The sequence below is a fragment of the Gobio gobio genome, assembly GCF_949357685.1.
Source record: "Gobio gobio genome assembly, chromosome: 20".
Classification (NCBI taxonomy): Eukaryota; Metazoa; Chordata; class Actinopteri; order Cypriniformes; family Gobionidae; genus Gobio; species Gobio gobio.
In genome coordinates, this window is record NC_137113.1 from 47,992,646 (window position 1) to 48,010,936 (window position 18,291).

At 40.2% G+C, this 18,291-nt stretch overlaps 1 protein-coding gene across 2 annotated transcripts; it reads left to right on the forward strand.

Moving 5' to 3' along the window:
- Positions 1–2,514: 2,514 nt before the first annotated feature.
- On the forward strand, positions 2,515–14,285 carry mettl9 (methyltransferase 9, His-X-His N1-histidine; the record flags this gene model as incomplete). Of its 2 annotated transcripts, XM_079845880.1 has the most annotated exons (6): positions 2,515–2,636; positions 2,778–2,939; positions 6,502–6,692; positions 6,769–6,978; positions 10,027–10,211; positions 13,662–14,285. In XM_079845880.1, the coding sequence occupies 5 exons, from the start codon at positions 2,778–2,780 to the stop codon at positions 13,868–13,870; spliced, it is 957 nt and encodes a 318-aa protein (XP_079702006.1). In that variant the 3' UTR covers positions 13,871–14,285. The 2 variants fall into 2 exon arrangements, with proteins under 2 accessions (XP_079702006.1, XP_079702005.1); XM_079845879.1 differs by lacking the exon at positions 2,515–2,636 and having other exon boundaries at positions 2,763–2,939.
- Positions 14,286–18,291: the final 4,006 nt, after the last annotated feature.

Consider the following 18,291-nt stretch of genomic DNA (forward strand, 5'->3'; position numbering starts at 1 on the left):
ATAAACATTTTTTGCAGACGATATCTGATATGGATTACACACAATAATCTTAATCTGATGCACATTTGTCAGTCATACATAAATGACACGCAATCGCTCTTCTGAGGTTTCTCTTGTTTTGCTTTTATTATCCAAATTTCTTATAGTTTTGAATCAGACCACATGATCAATGCAGAAATCTATGAAGCATGACAGATAATATTGGGCTGTTAATAACTGTTAAATAATTGTCTTTAGAAGGAAGAAAAAGTAATATTATCATGTTTTTAAATGTGTTAAAAAGTATATATTTATTTATTTGTTTTGTAGTTTTTGTAATTAATAAATTAAAATAATATACACAATATTTTTTAACACATTTAAAAACCTGGATATTATTATTTTTTCTTTATATATATATATATATATATATATATATATATATATATATATATATATATATATATATATATATATATATATATATATATATATATATATATATATATATATATATATATATATATATATATATTATTATTATTATTAATATTAATAACATATATTTTTTAAATAATTATTAATCCAGGTACCTGTTTTTTTATTTTTAACTGTTTCAATTCACATATCAATAATAAATGCAAATAAATTACAGTTTTTCTCAATTGCTAAAACACTAAACCCTATTGTCTGAACCAAATGCTCAGTTGCCTGAACCCACTGATTGAATCAATCACTCTTTTGGCAAAACCATAAGCACTTTTCACCTGTTTAGACACAACTTGCCAACACATTTTCATTGTGAAGCACAGATGTCACCACTTGAACACAACAACTCAAAATTGATCACACTTGTGGCTAATGATGTGAGGGAACATATACAGTCAGCAGTTCAGAGAGCACTGGTTTGTGAGGCCCTACAATGGATAGAAATCTGAGAGGAAGAGTTCGTGTGAGAGGAGGTCAAGGTGGTCGAGGTGATCAGCGAAGACAAAGAAGAGTAATTCCTGATGAAATCAGAGCTACTGTAATTGACCATGTTCTTGTCCATGGTATGAGCATGAGGGAGGCTGGACAAAGGGTACAACCAAACATCAGTAGATTCACTGTGTCCACCATAATCCGAAGATTTAGAGAAGAGAACAGGTAATTACCTTTTTTTGACATTATAGTACAGTATGTAAATGTTGACAGCAATTATTGTATGACATACTATATACTGTACCACAGTATACTGTAAGTAAATATATGTTTCAGTACATCACTGTATCAATATACTGTAGTATTGTATTGGAGGGCTGGTCTAACTGTTCGTAGGCCAAGTATTCCATGTAAAGTTTTTTGTACTTTATTTTCACATGGGCTTACTGTACACAAGTGGCAAATGCATAAGATTTCTGTTTTGTCTTTTTGTACAAGTGCTAAATGAACAGGGTTTTTTTTGTTTTGCAACATGCATTTAGCCTACAGTGAACAATAAACATTTATTTCTCCAGCTTCATGTCCTGAGCATTGTGTTTTCTGTTTTTCTACGTAGTGTTTAGTGACTGTTCAGTAGTGTTTTTAATTTTGATTGACGCGGGGCACGATTTGACAACATAGTTCAGTTTTGAGCACAGATTGAACTGTTTTGAGGTGAAAGTTTGGTTTTGAAAGAAGAGTCTGAGGTTTTGTGAATGTAGCTTGAAAATTGGGTTTTGTATTCACAGTTTAGAGAAAAGGAGAGCAGCTTTCAAGAAATGTGTCTTAGCAATCGAGAAAAACTGTAATAGAATAATTGATTTATATAACAAAATCACTTTTATTATATATATAAAAATTAGGGCTGTCAAAAGATTAATCGCGATTAATCGCATCCAAAATAAAAGTTTGTGTTTGCATAATATATGTGTGTGTACTCTGTTAATTATTATTTATATATAAATACACACACAAGCATGTATATATTTAAGAAATATTTGCATGTATATACATTTATATAATCTATAATCTATATAAATATAAATGTTTTATATATAAAAAATATTTTTTTTTCTTAAATATATACATGCTTGTGTGTGTATTTATATATAAATAATAATTAACAGAGTACACACACATATATTATGTAAACACAAACTTTTATTTTGGATGCGATTAATCGCGATTAATCTTTTGACAGCCCTAATAAAAATATATATGTATAATTATTATTCCAGGTATCTAAATGTTTTAATATATAATAAGTTTTTCAAATATAATTATTAATCCAGATATATATTTTATATCTGTTTCCATTCACATTTTCATTTTGAGTTGCAGGTTTTTTGTCTTTTAACTATTTATTCAGTTTCTGTTTGTAAGTTGAGAATGAAACTGTTAACACAATTAGACACACACACACACACAGAGAGAGAGAGAGAGAGAGAGAGAGAGAGAGAGAGAGAGAGAGAGAGATGAGAATGAGATGATTCAGGTGCTATAAAGCGCGCCGCCTAGCGGTGATGTCGCGCATGACCGGTCACGTGACTCACCGGCTTCTTTTAAATGTAACACAGTCAGGAAGTGCAGTTTTTTTTCTCCTCCAAAGGAACTCATCTGACCTGTGCCAAATGTGTTTGTCGTTCAGCTTATAACTTAACAAAGATGTGTGTGTCCAAACAGCACCACACCTTCAGGTTTGTTTGTTTGTTAGTCTGTGGAATGGAGGGCTGATCATATTTCTGGACTAGTGTCTGTCCACTTCACTCCCTCACACACACACACACACACACACACACACACTCACTCGCTCGCTCGCTACTATGTGTCTCCCGCAGATGAGGACGCTGATCTTCGTCGCCTGGCTGCTGTTTTACGTGTGGTTTCTGCTGGCGATCAGAAGGATGTGGTCTGGGAAGTATGTTCGCAGTCCTCTGGCTCGATCTCTGTTCGAGAACATGATGACCGACACCGACACACCTGGACATGAAGCCCAGCAGGTGAGAGAAGCTCCTCACCTTTACCGCATTCACCCAGTTCAGAGATTTACGAACAAGAAGCAATGTTTTTTTGCGCCTTGATGATGCCATATGTTCATTAAGGCAATTGGAGCTCAATCTAAATACTAGTTTGTATTAAAGTACCATGGTGTTGAAGCCATCTCTGCTGTGGTTGCATTTAGACTTACAAAAAGAACCACGGTATTATGTTTTTGTTTTGGTAGCACCATGATATTCCTTAAAGTCCATCTGGATCACCATGTCAATGCTATATGCACTTTTCATTCCCATAGAGTTTATCAAAATACCATGGTACTACATTCAAAATGTCAATTTGAGCGCCTTGTAACTGTAATAACCTTTCATTAACGCATGTCAAAAATGCCATCCCAGCGAATCATTTTGGGTTCTCAGAATGTTTTGGGAACGTTCATGTATGTGTAACGTTTGTTTTTGGTTTGCCAGGAGCGTTTTCGTAAAGGAAATATAACTTTTTTTTTTTTAGGTTTGCAGAATTTTCACTCTAAAAAAATGCTGGGTTAAAAACAACCCAAGTTGGGTTGAAAATGGACTAACCCAGCAATTGGGTTGTTTTAAGCAAACATTTAACCCAACCGCTGGGTTAAAACGACCCATTCACTGGGTTAAAACAACCCAATTGCTGGGTTAGTCCATTTTCTACCCAACTTGGGTTGTTTTTAACCCAGTGAATGGGTCGTTTTAGCCCAGTGATTGGGTTGTTTTAAGCAAACATTTAACCCAACTGCTGGGTTAAAACGACCAAATTAGTAAATTTTTCAACCCAACTTGGGTGGTTTTTAACCCAGTGAATGGGTTGTTTTAAGCAAACATTTAACCCAACTGCTGGGTTAAAACGACCCATTCGCTGGGTTAAAACAAACCATTCGCTGGGTTAAAACAACCCATTCGCTGGGTTAGTCCATTTTCAACCCAACTTGGGTGGTTTTTAACCCAGTGAATGGGTTGTTTTAAGCAAACATTTAACCCAACCGCTGGGTTAAAACGACCCATTCGCTGGGTTAAAACAACCCATTCGCTGGGTTGGTCCATTTTCAACCCAACTTGGGTTGTTTTTAACCCAGCATTTTTTAGAGTGTTCCCATAACCTTCCCATATTATTAGGGATATAACGATTCACTCAACTCACGATTCACGAAACTAATTTCACTATACGATTTTTTCAATTTAAGACAAATTATAAAATGAAAGTGTAATTTTATTTCTCAGACAAAATTCTGCATATTTCTTTGTAAAAATGTAAATTAATATTTTATGTCAAATAAAACCATAAGTAAATTATAACGATAAGTAAAATATTAAAAAAAATCCTCAAAAAATCCCTTCATGGAGAAGGGACTGCATCCTCATTTCTGAGGAAGAGCGGGAATAAAAACATTAAAATTAAAACAGTGACAGTGGTTTCACATTATTATAAAGGCAAGAGTTTAATTATATGTATCATTACACTTGCAAGAACACATTAAGATGAATATGCCATAATAATCAACAAATTATAATTAAAAAAAAATCAATGTACACCTTTAGAGAGAGAGACAGCACAGATTTCTCCGTCAGTCTGTGTGGAGCACATCCTCGTGCTGGTCTTTCTCTTGATGAGGAAGGGCCTGGGATTTATTTACTATCTTTCGCTGTGAAAACGCTGATGCACTTTGTGATCTCCACGATGCTGGGAGTGGGGCTGCAAATCCACTGGTCAGAGTGGTTTGGCCCATTATCTTTTACATGCAGCCGGAGGCGAATGGAGCCTCTCACTGTGGTGGTGGTGATTATTAGTCTTCAGAAATTCAAATCAGAGTTGTGGCAGCATTTTGACTGAGTCAGCGTAAGCTTTCCGTAACGTTCCTGTAATGTTCCCAGAATGTAAAAACGTTTGGTAATGGAAATATATATATTTTTTTAGGTTTGCCGAACGTTCCCGTAACATTCCCAGAACGTTCCCTTAACCTTCCTGTAATGTTGCCAGAAACGTTCCTTTAACGTTCTCTTAACATTCCTCTAACCTTCCTGCAACGTTCCAAGAACGTTCCTTTAACATTCCCTTAACCTTCCTGTAACGTTGCCAGAATGTTCCTTTAACGTTCCCTTAACCTTCCTGTAACGTTGCCAGAATGTTCCTTTAACGTTCTCTTAGCGTTCTTTTAACGTTCCCCTAACCTTTCTGTAATGTTTTCAGAACGTTCCTTTAACATTCTCTTAATGTTCCCCTTACCTTCCCGTAATGATCCCAGAACGTTCCCTTAACCTTCCTGTAACGTTGCCAGAAACGTTCCTTTAACGTTCTCTTAACATTCCCCTAACCTTCCTGTAACGTTCCCAGAACGTTCCTTTAACATTCCCTTAACCTTCCTGTAACGTCGCCAGAATGTTCCTTTAACGTTCCCTTAACCTTCCTGTAACGTTGCCAGAATGTTCTTTTAACGTTCCCCTAACCTTTCTGTAATGTTTTCAGAACGTTCCTTTAACATTCTCTTAATGTTCCCCTTACCTTCCAGTAATGTTCCCTTAACTTTCCCAGAACATTCCTTTAACATTCTCTTAACGTTCCCCTTACCTTCCCGTAATGATCCCAGAACATTCCTTTAACAGTCTCTTAACGTTCCCCTAACCTTCCCGTGATGTTTCCAGAACGTTCCCTTAACTTTCCCGTAACATTCCCACAACGTTCCTTTAACATTCCCTTAACCTTCCTGTAACGTTGCCAGAACGTTCCTTTAACGTTCTCTTAACATTCCCCTAACCTTCCCACAACGTTCCCAGAACATTCCCTTAACATTCCCTTAACCTTCCTGTAACGTTTCCAGAACGTTCCTTTAACGTTCCCTAACCTTCCCGCAACGTTCCCAGAACATTCCCTTAACCTTCCTGTAATGTTTCCAGAACGTTCCTTTAACATTCTCTTAATGTTCCCCCTAACCTTCCAGTAATGTTCCCTTAACTTTCCCAGAACGTTCCTTTAACAGTCTCTTAACGTTCCCCTAACCTTCCAGTAATGTTCCCTTAACTTTCCCAGAACGTTCCTTTAACAGTCTCTTAACGTTCCCCTAACCTTCCTGTGATGTTTCCAGAACGTTCCCTTAACTTTCCCGTAACATTCCCACAACGTTCCTTTAACATTCTCTTAACGTTTCCCTAACCTTCCCGTAATGTTCCCAGAACGTTCCATTAACGTTACCTTAACTTTTCCCTAACCTTCCCGTAATGTTCCCAGAACGTTCCATTAACGTTACCTTAACTTTTCCCTAACCTTCCCGTAATGTTCCCAGAACGTTCCATTAACGTTACCTTAACTTTTCCTTAACCTTCCCGTTACGTTCCCAGAATGTTTCCAGAACGTTCCTTTAACATTCTCTTAACGTTCTCCTAACCTTCCCGTAACGTTCCCAGAATGTTCCCTTAACGTTCCTTTAACCTCTTTTCTTCATATTTATTTGACACACTATATGAATGACGTCAACAATCTGCACTACAAACCATGTCTAGTTTTGACTGGCACTGAAGTCTGGGTGTAAATGTCTTGCAGTGGTACCATTGCTGTCCAGACATGTTGGGAGAAAGCGTCCGCTCCGTGTTTGTCCAGAGCCATCTGGATGCGGAGACACAGGCGTTCCTCCAGAAGAGCGAGGAGAAGTCCAGCTGGCTCTTCACACAGCTTTACCACTCGCTGTTCTCCACCATCTTCAGCCCCATCGTCTCTCGCACCTCCATCAACGGGTAACCCTCCCTGAGGCCCTCCAGTGCTTGTTCTGATGAGGGCTTTGGGATCTGATCCTGTCCCGTCTGTCCACAGCTTCCTGGGCCGCGGCTCCATGTTCGTCTTCTCCCAGGAGCAGTTTCGGCGTCTCCTCCAGATCGAGCCGGAGTGGAAGGGACAGCGGATGCTGGATCTGGGAGCCGGGGATGGAGGCGTCACAGAAGTTATGGGCTGTCACTTTGATGAAGTGTACACCACTGAGGTCTCGACGCCCATGAAATGGCACCTTCAAAGGAAGAATTACAGGTAAAGACGCCTACGAGTGATGATGATACGCCGCACAATCATATACTTATACAATATTCATATACATATACAATATTCATTACCAGTGCTGGGGAAACGCATTACAAGTAACTTGAGTTACGTAATATTACTTTTTCAAGTAACTAGTAAAGTAACGCATTACTTTTCAAATTTACAACAAAATATCTGAGTTACTTTTTCAAAAAAGTAACGCAAGTTACTTTTCACATTAATTTGACTGACAGCTCTCCTGCCCCCATGTTGTGAAAAATAAGTGGAGAGGTGTGTGTGTGTGTGTGTGTGTGTGTGTGTGTGTGTGTGTGTGTGTGTGTGTGTGTGTGTGTGTGTGTGTGTGTGTGTGTGTGTGTGTGTGTGTGTGTGTGTGTGTGTGTGTGTGTGTGTGTGTGTGTGTGTGTGTGTGTGTGTGTGTGTGTGTGTGTGTGTGTGTGTGTGTGTGTGTGTGTGTGTGTGTGTGTGTGTGTGTGTGTGTGTGTGTGTGTGTGTGTGTGTGTGTGTGTGTGTGTGTGTGTGTGTGTGTGTGTGTGTGTGTGTGTGTGTGTGTGTGTGTGTGTGTGTGTGTGTGTGTGTGTGTGTGTGTGTGTGTGTGTGTGTGTGTGTGTGTGTGTGTGAACATGAGGGTTATTGTAGTTCTAGACTAAATGTGAGCATTTATTTATCTCACTTGCACAATAAAGATTCTGTCCTCCTTAAAATGAATAAAATCAGTCAAATGCAAAATCAGAATACTCAAACCTCAAATATATAAATGCCAGAACTTTCCTTTAACTTTCCCGTAATGTTCCCAGAACATTCCCTTAACTTTCCCAGAACCTTCCTGTAACATTCTCTTAACTTTCCCAGAGCGTTCCTTTAACGTTTCCATAATGTTCCCCTAACCTTCCTGTAATGTTCCCAGAACGTTCCCTTAACTTTTCCAGAACCTTCCTGTAACATTCCCTTAACTTTCCCAGAGCGTTCCTTTAACGTTTCCATAATGTTCCCCTAACCTTACCGTAACATTCCCAGAACGTTCTCTTAACATTCCCTTAACCTTCCTGTAACATTCCCTTAACCTTCCTGTAACATTCCCAGAACATTCCTTTAACATTCTCTTAACGTTCCCCCAACCTTCCCATAATGTTCCCAGAACATTCCTTTAACATTCCCTTAACTTTCCCAGAACGTTCCTTTATCATTCCCCTAACCTTCCTGTAATGTTCCCAGAACGTTCCCTTAACTTTTCCAGAACCTTCCTGTAACGTTCCCTGAATGTTGTTTTCGTAATAGAATTTTTTTTAGGTTTGCAGAACGTTCCCCTAACATTACCGTAACATTCCCAGAACGTTCTCTTAACATTCCCTTAACCTTCCTGTAACATTCCCTTAACCTTCCTGTAACATTCCCAGAACATTCCTTTAACATTCTCTTAACATTCCCCCAACCTTCCCATAATGTTCCCAGAACATTCCTTTAACGTTCCCTTAACTTTCCCAGAACGTTCCTTTAACGTTCCCCTAACCTTCCTGTAATGAAAATGCGTAGAGATGAGCATTCTGATAAATATTTGCACCACATTGCATATTCATTATAATTTTTAATGTTCTGCGATATTAATGCATGTTTTAATAAATCCGTCAAATTTTTATGACTGCCACCATTTAAATGTTTATATTTCAAAAAACGAATTGGAGTTTATATACGATCATGTAATTGTAAAGTTGGTATTACTTTTATTAAAAAGTGTTATTTGTTTAAATTACAAATTTGTTCATTTTAACCTTCAATGTTATAGTAATGATTTTGTTTCCTTAAGAAAATTTGCAGTGTACTGATATATCAGGCATAACATAATGACCACTGACAGGTGATTGTCTCTTCATCTCCTGTTAGTGGGTGGGATATATTAGGCAGCAAGTGAACATTTTGTCCTCAGAGTTGATGTGTTAGAAGCAGGAAAAATGGGCAAGCGTAAGGATTAGAGCGAGTTTGACAAGTGAAAGTGAAAGTGAAGTGAATGGGAAGTTGTGTATGGGGCGGCATAGCCGCTGAATGTTATGCCTGGGCCCTGTTCCATGTTGGTAGTTTAACAAACTCAGGGTTACAGGATTAGTTTAGAGTTGACAAAACCAAACTAATCTATTCAGGCTTTGTTGGTCCCATGATGCTGATCATCAGTTTTCTCTGTCAACTCAGGCTTTGATCCGGAGTTTAGCTGTGACATCAGCAGTGAACAGCCAATCACACGCTGTGGATCAGTCAAACTGAGATTCACTTCACTCTTCTGCAGAATAACATGATTGAAAAATACTATAAAAGAGTACAACTTAAATAAAATATTCACTACGTCAATGCAAGTAAAAGTTATGAAGTTAGTTTAGTTGATATATAGAGAATTGAACATTTAAGCTTGCATGTGGTCATTTGTATAGCTTTATTTATTGATTTTAAAGCTTATTTGTCTGAACTTTGTATAGGCTATTTATATTAATTTCAACTAAGTGCCTATTAATGATTGATTAACTAAAATTATACATGTGTAATTGATTAAGGGTATAATAATTACATAAATGATATCTAAATCATTCAAAATTATTATTATTATAAATAAGCATTGTTAAAAGCCAGAGGCTTAAGTCTTTAATAGCCATTTGCTATGTAGTGACCTGTAATTTGGAATAGAAAAAGGGGGAGTGGCTTTATTGCATCAGAGGCGTGTCACTTTGCTCACAGCTGATTGGTCCAATTTCAGTTTGAGATCTCTTATCCAGAACATAACCTGCCCTGGAGCAGGTTAGCCGTGGAGCGTAAGTTACTATGGAGATGAACACAGCTAAAAGCCAAACCACTTTAATGGTACCCAAAACCCAGGATTAGCACAAACTAAGCTTAAACATATCTGGCTAGCCAGCTAAACCGGCTTCATGGTATAGGCCCCTGGTCGGTGTATATCCACAATAATCGATATTGAATCGAAAGCTTGTGAATGCGAATGGATAGCCCTAATGTTGATGCATTGAGGTGAGCGTGAGTCTGTGCTTGAATCTCCAGCTTGTTGGGAATCGATGAATGGCCCAGAACCGGGTTCCAGTATGACCTGATCAGCTGCCTGAACCTGCTGGACCGCTGCGATCATCCGCTGGAGCTGCTGCGGGACATCAGGCGATCCCTGGTTCCGGGAACGGGACGGCTCGTCTTAGCGGCCGTGGTGCCCTTTCAGCCCTATGTGGAGACGGGTAAGATGATCGCTGAAACCAGAACTACTGATCAATTCATGAGTGTCTGCTAGTGGGTGCATTATCTACAACACGCTTGCAAAGGGAAAATCTTACAACCTAAGAGGAAATGCTTTGTTGACTTGCCAGTGAAATCAATATTTCGGCATGAAAGGTCTTTTCTCCTCTATTGTGCCGTATATCGAGTGAATCGCTTTACAGACAAGAATAAATGTAGGCGGGGCTTGATTGTGTCTGTGGGGATTTGATTGGATGCTTGTGGTTTGCTATTGGCCGATCTCATGTGAGTGACAGGTGGCCCCGCCCTCGTCATCAGAGAAGAGATTAAGTTATTCCGACTCAAGATTATTAACACAATAATGATGCTTTTCCAAAGTTACTAGCCACTCCGCATTTTCACTAGGCAAAAGTAGTTGTTGGCTTTATGTAAATGAGCTCTGTACACACCCAAATCACGTCTACATGAAATGTATAGCATGACAGGCCATCATTTAGCTCTGATAAGGTTGTGTGTAAAGCTCCTTAATTCTTGTGCATTGTTCAAATTCACGAGCCTTTCGTTATGTTTGGGATGAAAACATCTACTAAATTAAACTGGGGTAAAAATGTATCAGAAATATTGTTCATTTATTTTATTTTTTTTGCATAAATCTATTAATCAACCTCTGTCCTGATCAAAACTACTAAATGTTTTTTTTAAAAATCAGGATTTTTACTCTTTAATTGCTGATTTCATAAATGATGTCACTGATTTGGGGAAAATCACACTTCTTTTCGATATTAAAAGTGACTGTGGACTGGATATTTTTCACCTGTTATCACAGTCTTGGGCTTGTGGAAGATTAGTAGCAACACTGGCTTTGATGCATTGTTAGTTTTTGTGCAGCATCAGATTTGAGTGTTTTCTCGCTCATTTATTTATATGCTGCTATACTCCATATAAAGCCAGAAACTAAGCTCTTTTAGCACAGGCTCTAAAGGGTTAAAGGTGCCACCTGGTGGTCAACATTCAAAATTACACATTTGACCGGTTCCCAACAGAGAAAACCACCAACAATCAAGAATGCATGAGTATATGCTGTCATGGCTTCGCAATCAAAACATGTGGTTGTAATGGAAGTCAATGGGGCAAAAACAGCCACGAGGAGTAAATGAGCGAGAACACATTACAGTCTGATCCTGCTCCAAACCTAACAATGCATCAAAGCCAGCGGTGTTTCTGATCTTTCACACGTCCAAGACTGTGATAACAGGTTAAACAGATCCAGTCCACAATCCCTTTTAATATTGAAAATTAGTCATTTGTGTGTTTTAAAAAAAAAATCATTGGCAATTAAAGTGTAAAAATCCTGGATTTTTGAAATTAGAACTCGTAATTTCAAGAAATAATGTGTACATTCTGACAATTTTTTTCTAAATTCAGACTTTTTCTCACAATTCATACTTTCTTGCAACTCTGACTTTTTCTCGCAACTTCAACTTTATTTCTCGCAACTCTGATTTTATTACTTGTGATTACGAGTTTCTCGCAATTCTGACTTAGAACTCATAATTTTAAGAAATAGTGTATACATTTTGACTTGAATTCTCGATTCTGACTGTATTTCTCACATTTACAACTTTCTCACAATTCTGACTTTATTTCTCTAAAACTCTGACTTTATTTCTTACAATTCCGACTTTATTTCTCTCAAATCTGATTTTATTACTTGCGATTTACAAGTTTCTCGCAATTCTGACTTTTTCGTACAATTCCGACTTTATTTCTCTCAACTCTGACTTTATTTCTTGCGATTACGAGTTTCTCGCAATTCTGACATAGAACTCGTAATTTCAAGAAATATTGTATAAATTCTGACTTTTATTTATCGCAACTCTGACTTTATTTCTTACAATTCCGACTTTATTTCTCTCAAATCTGATTTTATTACTTGCGATTTACGAGTTTCTCGCAATTCTGACTTTATTTCTTACAATTCTGACTTTTATTTCTCGCAACTCCGACTTTATTTCTCTCAACTCTGACTTTATTTCTTGCGATTACAAGTTTCTCGCAATTCTGACATAGAACTCGTAATTTCAAGAAATATTGTATAAATTCTGACTGTTATTTCTCGCAACTCCGACTTTATTTCTTACAATTCCGACTTTATTTCTCTCAAATCTGATTTTATTACTTGCGATTTACGAGTTTCTCGCAATTCTGACTTTATTTCTTACAATTCTGACTTTTATTTCTCACAACTCCGACTTTATTTCTCTCAACTCTGACTTTATTTCTTGCGATTACGAGTTTCTCGCAATTCTGACATAGAACTCGTAATTTCAAGAAATATTGTATAAATTCTGACTTTTATTTATCGCAACTCTGACTTTATTTCTTACAATTCTGACTTTTATTTCTCGCAACCCCGACTTTATTTCTCTCAACTCTGACTTTATTTCTTGCGATTACGAGTTTCTCGCAATTCTGACATAGAACTCGTAATTTCAAGAAATATTGTATAAATTCTGACTTTTATTTATCGCAACTCTGACTTTATTTCTTACAATTCCGACTTTATTTCTCTCAAATCTGATTTTATTACTTGCGATTTACGAGTTTCTCGCAATTCTGACTTTATTTCTTACAATTCTGACTTTTATTTCTCGCAACTCCGACTTTATTTCTCTCAACTCTGACTTTATTTCTTGCGATTACAAGTTTCTCGCAATTCTGACATAGAACTCGTAATTTCAAGAAATATTGTATAAATTCTGACTGTTATTTCTCGCAACTCTGACTTTATTTCTTACAATTCTGACTTTTATTTCTCGCAACTCCGACTTTATTTCTCTCAACTCCGACTTTATTTCTTACAATTCCGACTTTATTTCTCTCAAATCTGATTTTATAACTTGCGATTTACGAGTTTCTCGCAATTCTGCCTTTATTTCTTACAATTCCGACTTTTATTTCTCTCAACTCTGACTTTATTTCTTGCGATTACAAGTTTCTCGCAATTCTGACATAGAACTCGTAATTTCAAGAAATATTGTATAAATTCTGACTGTTATTTCTCTTAACTCCGACTTTATTTCTTACAATTCTGACTTTATTTCTCTCAAATCTGATTTTATAACTTGCGATTTACGAGTTTCTCGCAATTCTGCCTTTATTTCTTACAATTCCGACTTTATTTCTTTCAACTCTGACTTTATTTCTTGTGATTATGAGTTCTCGTAATTTTGACATAGAACTCGTAATTTCAAGAAATATTGTATAAATTCCGGCTTTTATTTCTCACAATTCTGACTTCATATCTCGCAATTCTAACTTTTAAACTTTTAATTTCAAGAAATAATCTATAAATTCTGACTTTGAGATGCGTAAGAAAGTAGTCCTACACACGAGTGTTCAGAACTAAGACCTGGCGAAGTCTTAAAGGTGTCCTGTTGATTGTCTTTAAGGCGGGAGCTGGGTGCGACCCAAGGAACATATCAAGGTGGAGGGCAAGACGTGGGAAGAGCAGGTGACCCAGCTGAGCGAAGACGTGTTCCTGAAGATGGGCTTCGAGCTGGAGGCCGTCACACGCCTGCCTTACCTGTGTGAGGGAGACATGTACAAGGATTTCTACATGCTGGATGATGCAGTGTTCGTGCTAAAGCCTCAGGAATGAAGACCATCGCCTCTGTTCCCGGCCCAAGGGCTTCAATTCTTGCCTGTTACATCTCAGGAAAATGACTGTAATTGCGCTACAGGTGGAGGACGGCTGGTGTGCGGCAAAAGATCATATCTAATAGAACACATTAGTTTTGTGAATATGAACTCCAGATCTCATACTGTGCCTCCCCTCATGTTCTCTGTGTTTGTGTTGTAATGAACTGAACATCTTAGGACCAATGCAAGGCGTTTTTTCGTAATGAATTTACAATATTAAGTCAAAAGAATGTTTTTAAGTGTATAGTTAATGACAGGGTTGGGTTTGTAGACATATTTTCCATGTTGTAAATCAACTGTTTGGTGCTTCCATTCTCCTCCTGACGTTGATTATGAGTTTACTGTGCAATAAACCTACTTTTGGTTTCAGTCTAATCGGTGCTTCATTTATGAATTATGAATTATGCCATTTATACTGCTTTCAAATAATATTATGGAAGCTTGAACCTGTGTTTATTAAGAAGTACAACGTGTAGTTGTGACATCCTCTGACGTTTGCACACATTAATATGGAATATATTAAATGTTTTCCCCATATTTGATATGAATGAATATGAATATGAATGGTTTAGGTGTGTTGGTTTTCTAAACTCCACAGATCCTCATGAACAGGATCCCACGCCCTTCCCAGGCCACAACTTCACAGAAATAGAGAAACGAGAGGAAGGGGAAAGTCGAGCGTCTCCTGCTGTCACTTTTCTCCGCTGGTGAGGATGGACCAATCACAGTCGCCTGGGATTACTGGCTTTTGTGCATATTTAATATGCTGATTTGCATTAATGTGTCATATTTAAATACTTGAAATCAAAAGATTTAACGTCTATTTACACTAACTCCGCCCACTGATGTGACGTCTGATTGGCCCGGGCGAAATCTCAAAAGCTATTTAGCAGGAATCAAATCCGCTGTAGTGACAAATTGGGTCTTCACGAATATTGCTTTTTTTTTTCTTTTGCGTGTGTGTGTGTAACGCAGCGCTGTTTTATCATATCACACACATTTGAGTGTGTTAAAGTGATGTTATAATGCTACAAGTAATGCAAGTACACAACTCAACAAAACATATAACACTGTTCTAGTGGTTTTTGTATATTTTAATCCAAACATTTTACATACTGTGCCTTTAAAACCGCAGTGAACCTGACGTCACAAACTACCTTCCTCTGAGTCCGCACTTTCTGAGCTGGTGAGTGAGTGGAGGCGGGGCTTATTTGCATATTCATTGAACTGTGAATACTAAATTAGGCGAGGGTATAGAGTTACATTCAAGCTGTTTTAAAGCATGAAGAATTTTTAAATATGTAATTCTGATGATAAAAGATGAGTTTTAAGGGGTACAATTATTGACTAAAGCGGGGCTATTATTATTATTATTATTTGTTAATTAACAGTTAATCAAGTGTAAGAAATTATGTTCAATTGGTTTTATGCACTAATGTGTTTTCATACGCATTATATAGTAAGCAATGTGTATTTTACATTAATATAATTCGTATATACTTAGGATAATCAGTTTGGGGGGGACCCGATTTCTTGTATTTATCATGACATGACAACTTTAAATATTAAGAAAATATTCGAAAAGTGGAAATAAAATGTGGTTAATAATAAAGTGTGGTTAATAATAAAGTGTTTATAGGTGTGGGGAGGGCTTTAATGTTCCAATAAGGCGGAATCCGTTTATTAATTTTAATAAATATAATTTCAGAGGCGGACAGTACTTGCTCCAGTACATTTTTCAAGTATATATTTTATCAGTGTTTTTCTTTGGACAACTTTTATTTCATTACATTCCAAAGCATAATTTATAATGTCATACTTTTTACTGCACTACATTTCATAAATAAAAGTTGTTGTTTTTTTTACCTTGAATACTTAATTACATTAAAAATATATTACTTTCTTACTTGAGTAAAAGTATACAATACTAAAGGGCTGAGCCGCCCCATACTCCACAAACTGAGATGCTCTGTGTATTCTGAGCTCTTTCTATCAGAACCAGCATTAACTTCTGGAGCAGTTTGAGCTCCAGTAGCTCGTCTGTTTGATCGGACCATGACCCTGTGGCCGGTTCTCCACTGGTCCTCCATGACCCTGTGGCCGGTTCTCCACTGGTCCTCCATGACCCTGTGGCCAGTTCTCCACTGGTCCTTCATGACCCTGTGGCCGGTTCTCCACTGGTCCTTCATGACCCTGTGGCCGGTTCTCCACTGGTCCTCCATGACCCTGTGGCCGGTTCTCCACTGGTCCTTCATGACCCTGTGGCCGGTTCTCCACTGGTCCTCCATGACCCTGTGGCCGGTTCTCCACTGGTCCTTCATGACCCTGTGGCCGGTTCTCCACTGGTCCTTCATGACCCTGTGGCCGGTTCTCCACTGGTCCTCCATGACCCTGTGGCCAGTTCTCCACTGGTCCTTCATGACCCTGTGGCCGGTTCTCCACTGGTTCTTCATGACCCTGTGGCCGGTTCTCCACTGGTCCTTCATGACCCTGTGGCCTGTTCTCCACTGGTCCTCCATGACCCTGTGGCCGGTTCTCCACTGGTCCTCCATGACCCTGTGGCCGGTTCTCCACTGGTCCTTCATGACCCTGTGGTCGGTTCTCCACTGGTCCTCCATGACCCTGTGGCCGGTTCTCCACTGGTCCTCCATGACCCTGTGGCCGGTTCTCCACTGGTCCTCCATGACCCTGTGGCCGGTTCTCCACTGGTCCTCCATGACCCTGTGGCCGGTTCTCCACTGGTCCTCCATGACCCTGTGGCCGGTTCTCCACTGGTCCTCCATGACCCTGTGGCCGGTTCTCCACTGGTCCTTCATGACCCTGTGGCTGGTTCTCCACTGGTCCTTCATGACCCTGTGGCCGGTTCTCCACTGGTCCTTCATGACCCTGTGGCTGGTTCTCCACTGGTCCTTCATGACCCTGTGGCCGGTTCTCCACTGGTCCTTCATGACCCTGTGGCTGGTTCTCCACTGGTCCTCCATGACCCTGTGGCCGGTTCTCCACTGGTCCTTCATGACCCTGTGGCCGGTTCTCCACTGGTCCTTCATGACCCTGTGGCTGGTTCTCCACTGGTCCTTCATGACCCTGTGGCTGGTTCTCCACTGGTCCTTCATGACCCTGTGGCCGGTTCTCCACTGGTCCTCCATGACCCTGTGGCCGGTTCTCCACTGGTCCTTCATGACCCTGTGGCCGGTTCTCCACTGGTCCTTCATGACCCTGTGGCCGGTTCTCCACTGGTCCTTCATGACCCTGTGGCTGGTTCTCCACTGGTCCTTCATGACCCTGTGGCCGGTTCTCCACTGGTCCTCCATGACCCTGTGGCCGGTTCTCCACTGGTCCTTCATGACCCTGTGGTCGGTTCTCCACTGGTCCTCCATGACCCTGTGGCCGGTTCTCCACTGGTCCTCCATGACCCTGTGGCCGGTTCTCCACTGGTCCTCCATGACCCTGTGGCCGGTTCTCCACTGGTCCTCCATGACCCTGTGGCCGGTTCTCCACTGGTCCTCCCTGACCCTGTGACCGGTTCTCCACTGGTCCTCCATGACCCTGTGGCCGGTTCTCCACTGGTCCTTCATGACCCTGTGGCCGGTTCTCCACTGGTCCTTCATGACCCTGTGGCCGGTTCTCCACTGGTCCTCCATGACCCTGTGGCCGGTTCTCCACTGGTCCTCCATGACCCTGTGGCCGGTTCTCCACTGGTCCTTCATGACCCTGTGGCCTGTTCTCCACTGGTCCTCCATGACCCTGTGGCCGGTTCTCCACTGGTCCTCCATGACCCTGTGGCCGGTTCTCCACTGGTCCTTCATGACCCTGTGGCCGGTTCTCCACTGGTCCTCCATGACCCTGTGGCCGGTTCTCCACTGGTCCTCCATGACCCTGTGGCCGGTTCTCCACTGGTCCTCCATGACCCTGTGGCCGGTTCTCCACTGGTCCTTCATGACCCTGTGGCTGGTTCTCCACTGGTCCTTCATGACCCTGTGGCCGGTTCTCCACTGGTCCTTCATGACCCTGTGGCTGGTTCTCCACTGGTCCTTCATGACCCTGTGGCCGGTTCTCCACTGGTCCTTCATGACCCTGTGGCTGGTTCTCCACTGGTCCTCCATGACCCTGTGGCCGGTTCTCCACTGGTCCTTCATGACCCTGTGGCCGGTTCTCCACTGGTCCTTCATGACCCTGTGGCTGGTTCTCCACTGGTCCTTCATGACCCTGTGGCCGGTTCTCCACTGGTCCTTCATGACCCTGTGGCCGGTTCTCCACTGGTCCTTCATGACCCTGTGGCCGGTTCTCCACTGGTCCTTCATGACCCTGTGGCTGGTTCTCCACTGGTCCTTCATGACCCTGTGGCCGGTTCTCCACTGGTCCTTCATGACCCTGTGGCTG